The sequence below is a fragment of the Mytilus californianus genome, unplaced genomic scaffold, assembly GCF_021869535.1.
Source record: "Mytilus californianus isolate M0D057914Y unplaced genomic scaffold, xbMytCali1.0.p SCAF_3, whole genome shotgun sequence".
Taxonomy (NCBI): Eukaryota; Metazoa; Mollusca; class Bivalvia; order Mytilida; family Mytilidae; genus Mytilus; species Mytilus californianus.
The window spans coordinates 39,577,133-39,594,440 of record NW_026262679.1 but is presented as its reverse complement, the minus strand read 5'-3'; the positions used below and the strand labels follow the sequence as shown (position 1 = coordinate 39,594,440).

General features: G+C 31.5%; 2 protein-coding genes across 2 annotated transcripts in view; both read right to left on the bottom strand.

Moving 5' to 3' along the window:
* The window catches only part of LOC127734548 (limbic system-associated membrane protein-like), a 58,284-nt gene extending 54,220 nt beyond the window's left edge, over positions 1–4,064 (bottom strand). The window contains exon 1 of the mRNA XM_052244481.1: positions 3,683–4,064. Within this exon, the coding sequence (XP_052100441.1) occupies positions 3,683–3,737 (55 nt within the window). The 5' untranslated portion in view covers positions 3,738–4,064. The remainder of the gene's footprint in view (positions 1–3,682) is intronic.
* A 10,943-nt stretch (positions 4,065–15,007) lies between these two features.
* Positions 15,008–15,760, bottom strand: LOC127733474 (serine-enriched protein-like). Its single transcript, XM_052242829.1, has one exon. It carries the CDS (start codon positions 15,758–15,760, stop codon positions 15,008–15,010), a length of 753 nt encoding a protein of 250 aa, XP_052098789.1.
* Positions 15,761–17,308: the final 1,548 nt, after the last annotated feature.

The following is a 17,308-nucleotide window of genomic DNA, read 5'->3' as shown; positions in this document are numbered from 1 at the left end:
AATATTAAAGCAATTTGCACAAAGTATTATAAAAGTCTTGTTTTTGGCCCCTTATTCCTTAATGGTTGAGGCCATAAACCTAAAATCGACTTTCTTCCATGTGTAGTATGCAAACTTGTCGTACAATTTCATGCAGATCCATAGAGTTAGACCCCGTTCACACTAGGACATTTAGGTCGATTTAAACTAGATCGGTTCACTTTAGATCGGTTTAAGGGCTAATGTGAACGCTTTGAATCGATTTTCAACCGATCTAAACTAAAACACCAAAAGAGGTAGACTGGTACTAAGTCAGGAGACCTGTATTAGTTTTCTTTGTATTTTAGTGTTTTACTCCATTTTGAGGTTTCATGTTGATGCTTTTTGTTTATTTGTGATTCATGTAGATGCTTTTTTGTCTATTTGTGATTCATGTTGATGTTTTTGGTCTATTCATGTTGATGCTTCTTGTGATTCATGTAATTATTTTTTAGGACTACTATGTGGGATTCGTTTTGATGCTTATTTTAAGATATTACTCTATTTTGTTATTCATGTTGATGCTTTTTATGGTATATTTTGTGATTCTTGTTAATGCTCTTTTGTCATTCTGTTATTCTTGTTGATACTTTGTTGTATCTTTTTTGTTATTCATGTTGATGCTTTTTATGGTATATTTTGTGATTCTTGTTAATGATGTTTTGTCATTTTGTTATTCATGTTGATATTTTGTTGTATCTTTTTTGTTATTCATGTTGATGCTTTTTTGGTATATTTTGTGATTCTTGGTAATGCTCTTTTTTGTCATATTGTGATCTCATGCTCTTTTTGTCATTTTGTTATTTCTTGTTGATAATTTGTTGAGTGTATTTGTCATTCATGTTGATACTTTGTTGTATCTATTTTGTTTTTCATTTTGATGCTTTTTTGGTATATTTTGTGATTCATGTTGATACTTTTTTTAGTCTAGTTTTTGTTATTCATGTTGGATACTTTCTTATAACTTTTTAGTCATTCATGTTGATACTTTGTGGTATTTTATTGTGTCTATTTTATTATTCGGTATTTTATTGGATCTTTTTTTATTATTCATGTTGATACTAAACAATTACTGTCTTTTGATGAGGTAAATATGTGGTTTTATTGACAATTTTAAAACTGATATTCACTGAGGCCGACGGCCGAAGTGAATATCAGTTTTTCAAAAGTCAATTAAACCACATATTTACCGAAACAAAAGACAGTAATTGTTTTATTCCATATTCCGAGAGAAAACAATGTATTTAATGACAAATATTTACCCAAACCAATTGTACATCAAACATTTTACCAAAACGTTACATGTAAAAGCGCGTGACGTTTAGCGCGGTGAATAACACTTTTCTCCAGGTGAATATGCTTTTTTATTTTAAAATCCAATTCATATAGATAAAAAAACTACTAAAATAATACTAATATTGAATAATTTGTTTTATTCATTCTAATATTTTGTTGTATTCATTTTGTTATTCATGTTGATACTTTTTTTGGTTTATTTTCTGATTCTTTTTGATGCTTTGTTGTAAATATTTTGTTATTCATATTGAAACTTTTTTTGGTAATATTGTGATTCTTGTTGATACTTTGTTTTATCTTATATTTAATTCATTTTGGTACTTTGTTGTATGTATTTGGTTATTCATGATGATGCTTTTTTTTGTTAATTTTGTGATTCTTGTTGATGCTTTGTTGTATCTATTTTATTATTCATGTTGAAGCTTTTTTTGGTATATTTTGTGATTCTTGTTGCTGCTTTGTTGTATCTATTTTATGATTCGGTATTTTATTGTATCTATCTTATTGTTCATATTGATGCGATGTTGTTCTATTTTGTTATTCATGTTGATACTTTGTTGTATCTATTTTGTGATTATTGTTGGTATTTTGCTGTATCTTTTTTATTATTCATATTGAGGCTTTGCTGTATCTATTCTATTATTCATGTTGACGCGTTGTTGTTTCAATTTTTTTTTATTTATGTTGATACTTTGCTGTATCTATTTTATTATTCATGTAGATACTTTGTTGAATCTTTTTTGTTATTCATGTTGATATTTTGTTGTATCTTTTTTATTATTCATGTTGATATTTTGTTGTATCTTTTCTAGTATTCGTGTTGATGCATTGTTGTTTCTATCTTGAAATTCATGTTGATACGTTGCTGTATCTACCTTAGGATTCATGTTGATATTTTTTTGTTTCTTTTTTATCATTCATGTTGATACTTTGCTGTATCTATTTTATTATTCATGTAGATACTTTGTCGAATCTTTTTTATTATTCATGTTGATATTTTGTTGTATCTTTTTTATTATTCATGTTGATATTTTGTTGTATCTTTTCTAGTATTCGTGTTGATGCTTTGTTGTTTCTATCTTGAAATTCATGTTGATACGTTGCTGTATCTATCTTGGGATTCATGTTGATATTTTTTTGTTTCTTTTTTATTATTCATGTTGATACTTTGCTGAATCTTTTTTATTATTCATGTTGATATTTTGTTGTATTTTTTTATTATTCATGTTGATGCTTTGTTGTTTCTATTTTATTATTCATGTTGTTTGCATTTTGTTTTTCATGTTGATGCTTTTTTTGTCAATTTGTTATTCAGGTTGATACTTTGTTGTATTTATTTTATTATTCATGTTGATTATATTTGTTATTTTTGTTAAAGAAGTTTTGCGTTGTGTAGTTTGCTTTCAAAGTTAATGATGAGCAAAGGTTTTATGTTGTCTTTTTTATGATTCATTTGATGTTTATCGGCCTATTTTGTAATTTATGTTGATGTTGCTTTGGTCCATTTTGAAATTCATGTTAGCATTTTTTGTGATTGTTGTTGAGGTTGCATTGGTCAATTTTGTATATGTTTGGTCCAATTTTTTTTTATTCGTGTTGATATGGGTTCTATATATTTTGTAATACTTTGTTGATGTTGTTTGGGATAATTTTGTGAGTCGTGTTTATGCTTTTTGGTCTAATTTGTGATTTTTCATTCATCTTTACACTATAAATGCTTTACTTTCAATGGACGCTTTTTGAAGATCATATCATAAATACTGCAGTATTTGAGTTGCTGGGTAGCTGTCTGATTAACTTTTATCATCTGTTATTTGTACTTTAATGTTATACCACATAAGTCCATTTGTACTTTTAACTGCCTCAAAGTCGTTAAAAATGAATTTCATATTTTCACAATCAAAAAGTCTTTAATCGTAATTATGGCTACATAAGAATAAACAAGTCTCTCCATATCAAAACCTATTACATGCCAAGTTTAGTTTAAAATTTCCAATCAAATGGTTAAATACATTATAATTAATCTGACATACAAGTGTCTTTAAATACCAGGCGAAATTAACTTAATTATCTTTTTAGACCAATAGTTTGTTCTATTTCCGATATAAAATATAAACAAAAAATATCTTATTTTGTATTTCATCGTACAGTGCACATCACGTTAATCCTTTTAGGTTTACGTTTTTTTTAAATTTTAAAAGGAACTACTGGTATATAAGATTTTTTAATACCGAAACCTTGTGAGCGTTGAACTTTTACTTTTTCATGCTATTATAAAGGGAAATACTAGTATCTAAGATTTTTTAATACCGAAACCTTTTGAGCGTTGAACTGAGTTATAGAAAATAAAAGATAAAAAAAAACTCACCTGACTCCAGGTATAATAATATAATTAACACCGTGATACTCAGGTAGTAGATCATTCCGCTAAAAAAGTATTTCTTTTTAACATCCAAATATCCCAATCAGCTGATTAAGAGTCAATAACAGGATCATAACACAGACAAAATCCCCAAAGTAATACTTAGAAAAACTTTACGATAATCAAATAACTTTCCTTTGACAAATATTGCTTCATTAGTAATGACTGAGATCTCCTTAAAGGACCATACTACACTATATAAATTACATTCTCTTGTGAAGTATTAGATCTATCTGATATGTAATGGACAGGTTAACACCGGGTTTATATGTTTATCTAGGGTTTTTACTAGTATTGATCAGCGGTGATCAACAGTGCTACAAGACAAAGTCACAAACTCATTGAAGCAATTGAAAATTGATGGTGAAAATCTCTATTTGGGGGTGTTGCTTCAGTACGCCAATCATCAAGCAGAAAACAAGAACGATATATACCATACTTGTGAGTTGAGATTTGTCAGGATTCATGTAATAAAATCATCAAAGCCTCTTATCACTGTGGTTTTTATTAGTCCTTTTCTGTTTGGAATATTGTAAAAGAAATCAAGATTAAATTGACTTAATGATGTAATCTAAGGATGTAAAACTAGCTTAATAAGTGTCACACGCCGCTTTCAAATTTTCATTTATTTCTTTTTAATAGTGACAGTTTGGAGAGTAAATCAACATGATCAATACGCTTGGCAATCTGTCTAATGTCCAACATATTAAAAATAACTTTTGGTAACTCTTATGATAATATCGTCTAGTAAATGTCCATCGATGAAATGCACACAATGTATGTAGATCTTTGACAGTTTTATGTCTGGTATTTGCACTCTATACAACCCAAATAATGGCAATATGATCGACAATAGGAGGTGAAAAGGAAATTTTATTTGAAAAACTTTTCTTTTAAATGTTGTCAAAAGTTGTACATTTGTTTTAAAGGACAAATATTTTGAAAATAACAAACAAATGTGTTCTTCTTAAGCGACTGTCTCCTCTTAAAAGAAATTTGTTTCGTACTGAACATGTATTTTGTAAGACAGCTCCAAATATATTGACAATGCCAATTTGAAAGGTGCTATTTTAGTTTTGAATGAACATTTGTAAAACTAGCCACTGGACGGCAGTCAACTATAGACACTTCAAGTTGTGGGAAAACTTTAACCTTCAAATGATACCTTCATCTCATTATTTTTATATTTTAAGCATCGTTTGTACCCTAACTGTAGTTGTCAAAGAGAAAACCGACCTATAGGGGGAGGGTTGAGATCTCACAAAACATGTTGACTTTATTCAGTTATATATAAGCGTAATCAAATTTCGCCAATCTTCGCCAAACTTTATTAAATGATTTGGGAAAAATGTCTGAATGTCTATATACGATGCATGATATTTTGTATATATTTTACATTTTTTTAAATTGCAGAATAATTGGACTTTCAAATACAATTTGAGGTGAACAATATCTTCAACTGTTGCCGGATAGCTGGAATTTTCCTTGATGGAAGCTCATTTTTCTAGAGTATTCGGACAATTTTGACTTTTCCGCTGTGGACTTACGGCTGGTATAATTGATAAATATATATATGGAATTTTGCATGAAACATTTGTTGTTCTTTATAAGGACGCAGCAGTTTATTATGATTTATTTGCTTTCAGTCTTTAATTTGAAACATAGATATGAAGAAATTGCATTCTAATACTGTCACATACAGGCTTATGATATTAACAAGCCAACACCTTAGTTCTAATACAATCACGTTTTCCCTGACATCGTAAAAACCAGAATATTTCATATCAGGTGAGGCAATACCGATAAATGTAATGACTTCTATTATTTTGTGCGTTTATGTAAATCGTGTTGCATTTGTCTTGAAGTGAAATGTAAAATTGGAAAATATATCGATTACAACAGAAAGCTTTAATAATAACATTTGATATCAAACTTAATAATATCGGTTGTTTTAGTTATGGATTCTATTATGTTCTATTATCAGAACAGCATGCTATTGTTCATAGCCGTATTGATTCCGTGTACTAGCTGTTTTACCGGAAAACATTACTAGAAAAAGAAACACTTTATTTGCTAATCTTAATAAATAAAAAGGGTATCACAAGTCATTTATTTACCCAAGTGTTATAACATGACAACATTTGAACAGTCAATTAATTTATAATAAAAGCCATTTAAAGCGGCAATTCCCGATTTGCAGAAAAAAGGTGAAATGTAACACGTTTTGAAAGCTCAGATCCATTACTAATTGTACATTTCACATTAAGATGGGAGGAACAAATATCAATTAACAAATAACGTGAAAATTTACATATTTAATGGAAAATAAACAAATAAAATGCTTTAAAGTACAAGAGGTTTACAATTTTAGAAAAGAGAGCATGCAAATGTTTTATTTAGGAATTGATTAAACAAATATAGATTGAATGTACAGACAGTATGATTGTTTATATGAAAAGATAACTTAAACAAGTATTACTGGGGGAAAATACATCAGAAAGTGATACAGTAACTGAATAAGGACGGCAATTCATGTTATTATTGTTGGTGTGCATGTGTAGGGTATAAGGGATATATAATATTTTATACATTTCTAAACATTTCTTTTGGATTTAACTATGATTGACTTAAATTAGCTAACATTAATAAAAACACCATGTCTTTAATATAGGATTATTTTACAGAGTATCAGGTTGGATTCTCTTCTGTTTATCCATCTATGCATATCCCATGGTTCAGTTTCGTATAAAGAAGTACAAAATAGTGGAATCTATTGGTTTATATCAATAAAAGTAACCATAAAAACCAAGAATAATTATCCTCGGAATAGTATGTTTTGCAAATTAAAAGATTAGTTCCAGCGAATCGTAACGAACCCACGGGAAATATGGTTGTTCTTTTTTCAAGGTATTTTGAATTTGGAGCTCCAGCTGACGTTTGTACATACATGAATTAATTTTACTTTCCGAATATTGGATTCAGGGTTGGGTCCACAAAAGATCTCTGAAGATGTGGTTTGGGGGTGGAATGGGGTGTGGTGGAGTTGAGCAAAGAATATAACATGAAGGGTGGTATTAATGCATTCCAAGATATAGAGAACTAAACATTTATTTTATTAGTACATCGTAATGCTGATTTTGTTTTTCCTTGTCTATTCCCATCGGGTAAGCTGTAAGTTGTACCCGGCTGACCATGAATACACAGTAAGTTGTATACTTGTATGCATCTGTCTCGTGAACAATGGTAACAACACAACCAGTTTATTTATCAAGCCCAATGTCATTTATCTATGGGTCAGAATAATATGCTTGCTTCGTGTCCAAGGGTGGTTCAGTTTCATTTTTTGAAATAAAACATGTTGTAAAGCATTTTACAGTCGTTTCGACAACTAATTATACAAAATGGGACACTCTTATGGTGCTTCCTGTAATAAAAATGGTGAAGTTGAAGTCATTCCTTCGAAAATTTTACGGACACCATGCAGCACGAATTGGTGAACCGTTATGGAATATCTGTTTCACAGATGACGACATATATGTTCCCATTGTCGAAATACTCCCGTCCTCTTTTTACTCGAATGTGACCTATCAAATTAGATTTATTACCGTGTTTGTACTTTCATTAGTAACACGTCGGGTACCATATTTGGAGCTCTCTTTTAATGTTACTTGTTACGCAAGTCTACTGGAAAATAAGGGTATGTTGGATAGGACAGAAATTTTAACCTTGCAACGAGCTTCCTGTAGACCCCTCTAACAGTTCTTGCAATTGCTCTTTATTTAACGTGCAGAGCCTGAGAGCGGCAATCTCCAAATACGGAGTATTGGATTTAACGTTGCTGCTTATTTATACATCCAAAACGGACGCCTCTCTTTAACAGTGGGTTTACTGCCAGATAAGAAATTCAGGAATGAACGATGATATTTCTAGCATACCCTAGTCAATTCAATTCTTTGGGTTTTAAACTTACGAAATGAGCTTACAATTCAATATAGTTGGAGTGTATATATGATTTTCATTGATGCTTATATGGTCGTTAATTCTAATGTTAAACTGTTTTTCCTGGAATACCGCCATAAGAACTCCGGTACTAACATGTTTTACTTTTAATATATAAATTTAGAAAATAGTACCATTTTGCAAATTGGTATATCACGGTTTGAATTCTCTTAAATTTTACTTTACATTGGGTCAATTCTACTGTTAGTACTTGAGAGTGTCATCTAAACCTGTTCATAAGTTCACATGTTCTCAAAATAAGGTTGATCAATGTGTAAGGTAGGAAATTCGATAGTCAATTGAGAATGATGGTATGTTGGACATTTTGCCTTGCAACAGGCCTTACAGATCCCCAAAGAGTTGTTACAAGGGTTTTTCAACGTCGGAGAGTGCAATATTTCCCCGACATGAAGCGTCGGATTTAACGTTCCTATGTCGACCGGGCGTGTCTGCGTATTTATACGACTCGTACAGCCAAAACGGATCTCTCATAGCAAAGGTTACGTTGGATGGAAAAATTCAAGGGATAACAATAGTTCTATACTCCGGTCAACCTGCCATGTGAATTTGTCTTCCATAGATGATCGTAGATTTTTTTCAATTATCTCTTCGTTGTTTAACAAGATTGAGTTGTTGGAAATCCTTTTGATAACACCACATTTTCTTTTGTTTATAACGCACGTCGTATTGAAATGACCTATTAGGCTTTATTCAAATCGTGTTCAAATCTTATGTTTTAAATGCATATAATGATAATAATTTATTTTTAAATTGCGAAAATAAAACTTTATGAATTCTTTTAGTAAATTATACAAAACATTATAAAGTTAAGATTTATAATAATGTTTACAGTCTCAAGAGATCGTATATTCCTCCTGAAGCAATCAATTTTGACGATCAAACTGGGAGGTTTTACTACCACAAAAACAGATGTTCTTTCAGAGTTATGAAGATTTACTACTTTAGTGGCAATAATTTACGAAATAATATTGTAGTAATTATTCAAATTCTCTTGGGCTTAGTGACTGTCATGTTCTGTACTGATCCTTGTTGTAAGCTCTGTGAAAGTCTAGGACTGCGGGTCTAGTTATGCTGTTGTCGTAAGTAAAGGTTAGAGAAATCACGGATAATACTTTAAACAGATTCTCTAATGCTTTCACCAACTTGTAGCAAGTGATTAAACTGCTTCAGGCGGCGGATCCAGGGGGGGGGGGGGGTTGTTGTTGTTGGTTGGTTGGTTGGGGGGTCGGGGGTTGGTTGGTTGGGGGGGATTTGGTTGATTATATAGGGAATCACTGAAGCATGACTGTAGCGGACCCCCTTATAAAAAGTTCTGGATCCGCCACTGAGGCGGCTTGTATATCCAATTCTTATAACCTCCTGTATGAGTTGTTTGGAAACTAATTTTACACATGTGGATATTTTAGAGACCTTAGCTATGAATAAAGGACTTCAAAGCGACTGCAACACAATAAAAGTAACAGAAAAAAATGGATAAAAATGAGGCAGTAAAATTCTTTTTTGTCCTACTCATAAATTGAAGAAGTACTTCCTGTACTGTTAAAAACATTTTCTTCCTTCCTGGCTTTGTTTCCCAAATGTGACAAATATATTCCCAGGTATACTGATGTACCCGATAAGACAAACTATCTATCGTAATTGTTTTCCATTTGTTTTGTACATACTGGTAAACCAGGCCGTTAGGTTTCTCGTTTGAATAATTTTACAGTTTGTCAAGCCGGGGTCTTTTATAGCTTATTATATGGTATGGGGTTTACTTATTTTTGAATGCTGTACTGTGACCTGTAGTTACTATACTATACTATATATATGTATACGTCAATTGGTCTCTGGTAGATATTTGTCTCATTGGAAATCATCGGACATCTTATCTTTTATCTTTAACAGGACGTGCTCCTTTTTAAACAGTGTCACTTACTCCTTTTAAATGACATGTATCGTCCTATAATTTCTTACTCTAAAGTCAAATCTAGATGGTTTCATATTAAAAAACATCCATGGTAAAATCAATGCATAATTAGTAAAAGTGCAGTAAAAACAAATATCTCTAGACGTGTTCAATTATCTGAATTTCAAATGAAGAAAAGAAACCAATTCCAAATGGCATTGTAAGTATACAATATATCATTAATATGTGTACAATGTAGATTTGAATGACAACATATGGGAACAATTCAGAGCTCTAGGAACAAATAATGATAATTATTCATATCTTTTCTGAAGCAACACTTCTGACGATATTCGTGGTGATTTCATTCAAGCACATTCCAATTTAACACTAATAAAATAGTTCACAAGTTCATCAGCAATAATCAATATGATACGTCTTTATTAGAAACAATTTCTTTCGAGTTAAATTTGAAGATAACGATCTTAGAACTCATGATAAAATTATCAATAAATTATTACATTTTGACTAGAGATTGTGTTAGAATAGAAGTAGTGACCGCAGGTCATCAGACTCATAATAATATAGCTGCTTAGTAATTAACTTGGGTCAATTATAATTATCTTTTCTCAATGACAATTACCAATTATAATCCCGTTATGTATAATTTCCTTCGTCACTTCAAAAGAGAATAACCAATACAGTTGTCCATTTCTTTGATTGTAATTGATATTTGAATGTAGTATGAAAGCATGTCAGACAGGTCATTATATTGATGAATCACAGATACCGTCTCCAAACATTTAAGTAAATCATTTCTTGTGCATTGCGCAGGTTGAAGACGGACTAAAAGACAATCTCTAAAAAGATGGAGGAAGAAATCTTAAAACTTTTATGTTTTCTCATTGATACTGTCAATGATTTTTATGAATGATATATTTTAAACAAGTGTTGCAGTTTTGTTCAATTATTTTTTATCTAAATGTTTATTTCGGTTCAAAAGCTCAATGCGAGCGTGTAAGTTGCATTTTCACAAATCTTGCCGCTTTATATTAAACTTATTTGTACACAATTTTATAACATACAGTACAATATGAGCTATTTGGTAGATCAATTACCATATGAATAGTTGAAAATCTTATATGCAACGTCAATCAAAGTTTAAAATAGATGACTATTCATGCATGCCCTTTTTCAATGTATCTATCATATCTTTGGTATTAAAATTCTGTATATTTGACGTTGATTTATAACTTATTCTATAAAAATAAGATTGACAATGAGACAACTCCCCGCCAGAGACCAAATGACATAGAATTTTACATATAGGTACGGCCTTCAAAAATGTACAAAACCCATACCGCATAGTCAGCTATAAAAGGTCCCGAAATGACAAATGTCAAACAATTCAATCGAGAAAACTATCGGCCTTTATTCTGCACAAAACAATGAACGAAAAACAAATATGATGTACAGCAGCAAACGACAACCACTGAATTACAGTCACCTGACTTGAGACAGGCACATACATAATGTGGCGGGGTTAAACTAGTTTAATTGTTGGAGTCAAACTATTTGAAATTGATGTACAATATATTCTGTACTTTTTTTTTCCAAAGAAAGACAAGGATTAACTAATTTGTAAGGAATTATAAATTTAATTTCACAAAAGCACCGTGTAGCTTCATGAAGTAAGCACAAGTATATTGTTCGCAAAAAATATAATATTTTAACAATCGTCTCTCTTCTTCTCAGTGGACTCACTTCTTGCAAAAGCATTGCTTTAATCTTCTTTGCAGCACGGTGACTAGAATATCTGTTGGTCTAATTCTGAAGTACTGGGATGTTGGTTGTTGTAGCATAGCAATGTCTCAAATACTCCTAACAAGCATCACTAATCTCTGGAATATCAAATTCATCAGCAGCACATGTAATTCCAACAACTGTATTTAATTCCATACCGACACTTCCGGTGTGTACAAAGTTGATAAATTGTCTAAACACATCAATGTCGTAGTTATGTATAAGTATGTTTTGGTTGTCGCTTTTCTTCGTTTTTCTTTGAACCTGTGAACTGTTCTGTTGTAGAATCATATCTTGAAGAAATTGATTTCTCGACCCAATTACTGCCTTTAAACCATGGACAAGAAAGCGTTGTGGTCCAATTTCAAATGTAACATCACAAATTGTGGCATAGACAAGATGTACTTGATATTGTTGACTACTGTTTCTGTACTGGTCACGTGCATTGTATCGCCAAGATCTTCAAGGTCGTTCAAATCATCACCCGGCATCATCGTCACTTTCACTTGAAATGTCATTTTCTGAAGATGAACCACTGTTGCTGTTATCTGCTTCACCTCCCGATGATGACAAACTGGGTTTCAAGTCTGATACAAATACTGGAGAGTCATAACCAGAAGACGACTCTTCTTTAAAGTCATCCAAGTACAACAAAGGTAATCTGTCTTCTTAATTGTCCATTTTTATAACGTATTTTGTTCTTTTCCTAATGCTTTATGATATATTGAGCTAAAACTAAATTCAATATAATTCATATACACGGTATTTATGACAAGTGAGTTTTCAAACTCCAACTGATTTAATTAGCTTGTAGTAATAATTGACGGTTACTATATGAGATATTGACAAAGTTTTAATCATCGTTAATTGTAAGTAATTAACAACAGACAAATGCAGAAATTATCATACGTGAAAATTTTGATTTAGTAATTAAATAGAATTCCAACATGTCCAAGCTTTATTAGGATGATTGATGTCTTGGCATCAGTTTTGATATTAAAAATATTTCATGTAACAAAACAGAGGGAAATATTAACATAAAATGTAGACAAACCTTTAAAACAAGTAACGAACTCAGAAAACAAAGATACACATATCACCAATATCTAATTCACATACTGTTTGAAACACAATTGTAGCAAAACGTTATCGAATTTGTAGTTAAACCTGTAAGTATATGCCATCAAATTTACGTGCTTATCACTTTAAATTATATATGGAGTCTAATCTGCAAGATCTTAGTACATCATGTAGAACTAAATTAAATGATTACCATATTTTGCGTAAAAAGAATCTACTTTAATATAACACAAGAAGCGATATTAGACTTTGAGACAGCAAACACACAATATAAGAAATCTTTTAAATTCCCATTGATAATTACTATCAATAAAATATTGAAATATTGATTGGGTAGGTAATATGGTCCCATACTCATTAATGATAACTCCTGTCTCTACCACATATTGTTATCAAGTTATTATAACATTTGTTCATGAAAATACAAAAGTTCCCAGTGGGTTCTATAGTTCTATACCCCTCCCCCCAAGTATATGGCCGTCATGACCCCATGCACAAACAAAGCACTTTTATGCACAACTAAACATGCAGGTGTAACACATTGTAGAACTTAAAGTACATCTTAGTTGAGGTTTCTGGAAACTACTGCTGACAAGTTCAGGTGCGAGAAACAGGGAGAAAAAGAAGATTGATTGACTGTTGTTTTCTTTACCTACAATGGCAATATTTCATGCACGTTCAGGACGCGAACAAATTAACAAATAAAATCATAAGAAATCTGTGCAAGGAAGGGGTCGACCAGGATAAAGGGCGGGAAATGTTGACTGCCACTGGAAAATCATGGTGTGTTAGATAGGGAAAGAAAATCAAATGTTGCCTGAAATAGAAAATTAGAACTAAACAAAATAATAAGTCTACAAACTTGGTTTCACATTTTGTCATGTCGGGGTTTTTATAGCTAACTATACAGTATGGGTTTGGGTCATTGCTGAAGCCCGTACGATGACCTTGTTGAATCCGCTTCATATGACTCTGTTGGATAGTTTTCTCATTGGCAATCATACCTCATCTCCTTATTTGATATGAAAAATTACTGGAAAAATCAAATTTACCGTCACTTAAAACCAGACGAAGGCAGCAAAACAACTGCCTTGGAGACCTTTGAAAATGATAAATAAGAAAAGTCTGGGTTTTTTTTTTGAAGGCGTAATTGTGTTTAAATAATTAGTATAATTTTAGATATGGGACTGTGTAGATTTACTAAGACCCAGAACTATAAAGTATGGTAAGAATTCTTTTAGTTATGAAGCAGCGCAATTTTAGAATTCACTCCTAAATGAGGCCAGAAAAATGTCTCATTTGACAATTTTTAAATTTATATATCTACGTTGTAACTTGTGCAGTGGAGACAATTGTTTCTGCCAGTGCCTGTAAATACCAAACTTTGCTGCCTCATAGCTGAATTATATACATACGTTCTGCGATATCTGTTTAATTTATTTCCTGCTTTTTATATAATGCTTATAATAGGGCTGTCTGTTTGTTGTAAATTTCAAAATTAGCTATAACCTTATTGCTTTATCTTGTGCTTATATGAGATTTAAAAACTGACTCTGGTCCATATTCTGTTTTTACTCTAATCTAATGCTTGTATATGGTTATTTTAGTTGATGCTTATGTGTGCTAAATTGTTTGATAATTATGTGTGCTACTAGTTTTCTGCTTATGTGTACTTTTCTTAGATGAAACTGTTTATTGTTATGTTTTGTTTAAATGTTATAGTCGGTTGTTATAGCTTTCTTAACCTCATGTTTATTGTTAATATTGTACATATGTGACGACTCTATTTAGAATTAACGAACCCTCTTATCATTGCATTCCGTAAATTTTTATATATCCTGTTAAAATAGTCAATGTGTTGTGCAATTTATAATATTAATCATATACATATTTTGATTCAGCACTTTGAGTTTACATTCAATAACTACGGGCAATTTCTTTAATATGATAATGTTTAGAGAACATATGTTTTTGTTGCTTACAATACTTGTAATTATAGTGTAAAGTTCTTTTTTTTCAAAACTGATTTCTGTTGTATGTCCTTTGCACTAACTTATTTTATTCCATTTATCAAAAATGAAATGGAGTTTTTACTTAACAACTTTTTTATCCCCGCTACATGATCACCGCAAAAAAAATCTTACACATTACTTCAAGCAAAGTTTACAGCAGATGCCCTCTTTCTTTTTATGTCCTTTTCAATGTACCTATCATGTCTTTGGCTATAAAACTCTTAACGCTCAACTTTTTAAGAAACTGTTTTATTTCAAATGTGTACATGGAAAACAACAATGTCGGGATATTTGACAACGATGTACAACATGTTCTTTATATTCTACGCTGAGGTACAGCATAATCTGTATATTTATTAAAAGAAAAAAAGTATAAACTAGTTTGTAAAAAATTATTATATATTTAATCCACAAAAAGCACTAATTATCTACATTTTGTTAGCACTATATTATACTGTTCGCATTTTTTCAAACAGCAGTTTCTTTTCTTCTTTGTGGACTCACTTCCTGCAAAAGCATGCTCTTAATCTTCTTTGCAGCACGGTGACCAAAATATCTGTCGGTCTCGTTCTGAAGTACGGGGATGTTGGTTGTTGTAGCAGAGCAAAGTCTCAAATACTCCCAACAAGCATCACTTAACTCTGGAACATCAAATTCATCAGCAGCACATGTAATTCCAACGACTGTAGTTATGTCCATAACAACACTTCCGGTGTGTACAAAGTTGATGACTTGTCTAAACACATCAATGTCGTAGTTATGTATGGGTATGCTTTGGGTTTTGCTTTTCTTCGTTTTTCTTTGGACCTGTGGACTATTCTGTTGTAGAATCATATCTTGAAGAACTTTACTTCTTGACCCAATTACTGCCTTTAAACCATGGACAAGGAAGCGTTGTGATCCAATTTCAAATGTAACATCACAAAGTTGTGGCATTGACAAGATGTACTTGATATTGTTGACTACTGTTTCTGTACTGGTCACGTGCATAGTATCGCCAAGATCTTCAAGGTCGTCTAAATCATCACCATCATCATCACTTTCACTTGAAATGTCTTTTTCCGAAGATGAACAACTGTTGCTGTTATCTGCTTCACCTCCTGATGATGACAAACTAGGTTCCGAGTCGGATACAAATACTGGAGAGTCATAACCAGAAGACGACTCTTCTTCAAAGTCATCCAAGTTCAATAAAGGTACTCTGTCTTCTAAAATGTCCATTTTATAACGTTTTTTGCTCTTTTCCAAATGACTAATGATATCTAAAGCCAAAACTGAATTCATTATATATGCACAGTATCTTGACAAGTGAGTTTTCAAGTTCCAACTCATTTGATCAGCTTGGAGTAATAATTGACAGTTACGAAAGAACTAACCAGAGGTATTGCATATAGTTAATATTTTAATCACCAATAATTATCAGTAATTACCATTCGACATTTTAATTGGCAAATACAGAAATTATTATTTCTATTCATTTGCATGATCACTTTTATTCAGATTTAAAATAGAATTAATTCAAATCTTAATTAGGTTAATTGCCTTCTTGACATTTAATTCTAATGAAAAAATTACTTGACAGGAAAACACAAAAGGTAGTCATAATCCAATCAAACTATAAAGATTGACCTTGAATCTAATACAAATGACGAACTCGGAAGTTTGCACGCTTACCTTCTACTTATTTAGATATAAGAAGATGTGGTATGAGTGCCAGTGAGACAACTCTCCATCCAAGTCACAATTTGTAAAAGTAAACATTATAGGTCAAAGTACGGCCTTCAACACGGAGACTTGGCTCACACCGAACAGCAAGCTATAAAGGGCCCCAAAAATGACTAATGTAAAACCATTCAAACAGGAAAACCAACGGTCTAATCTATATAAAAAAAACGAGAAACGAGAAACACTTATGAACCACATCAAAACACGACAACCACTGAACATCATGCAGATTCCTGACTTAGGACAGGTGCAAACAAATGCAGCGGGTTTAAAACGTTTACCTACTTTTTCAAAGATATTGCAGCGAAATATAATTATTGAATAAAAAGATATATCTATTAAGCTATAAAAAAGGTAGGGCCAATTTCCCTGTAATTGTTTCAGTCACAGATTTGAAATATAAAAGTTGTCTTATCCTACTGGAATGTGAATATTAAAGAGTTTTGCAGCATATTTCAAAGATGCCAATATTATGTATCAGAAAGATTATACAACTTTACTTCCTTTTAGAGTTTTGTTTTCGGTTTATGAATGTACGTTTTATACACTTTTACTGAATAGATAATACTGAAAATATGCGAAATTCTGTCAAACTTCCGGTTATAGCCTATATGCAGGAAAAGAATCATAAAGTACATAGGTTGAGCTGTGATACTGTGAATTAAAGTTAACGTAAAATGTTATTTTTCGCGACGTCAAACTGTGAAATATCGGGAAAAGATGCATTATTCGACTGATTTTAAGCATTAGCTCTAAAAGAGTTCATCGACCCTTCTTTTTAAAAATGACATTTAGATTGATTATGTATGAAGATTAGTTGTACCAATTTTTATAAAAAAAAAACCACCGATTTTTGTTTAACTTAGATAAATATACAGTATGAAATGTCGGGTTTTCCTTAAATCATAAACATTTTTAAAATGAAAATGAATTATTTCCAAATAATTAATACACAAAATTAGAGCATATCCAAATCTTTTTACAAAATCCGCTAGTGTTTTTCTTTTCAAACAAAAAAGTTGCATGTCTGTCCAAAGGCTAGAT

What these genes read in the sequence shown, in the direction of transcription:
- LOC127733474 (XM_052242829.1), bottom strand. Translation starts at nt 15,760, where the DNA reads ATGGACATTTTAGAAGACAGAGTACCTTTATTGAACTTGGATGACTTT.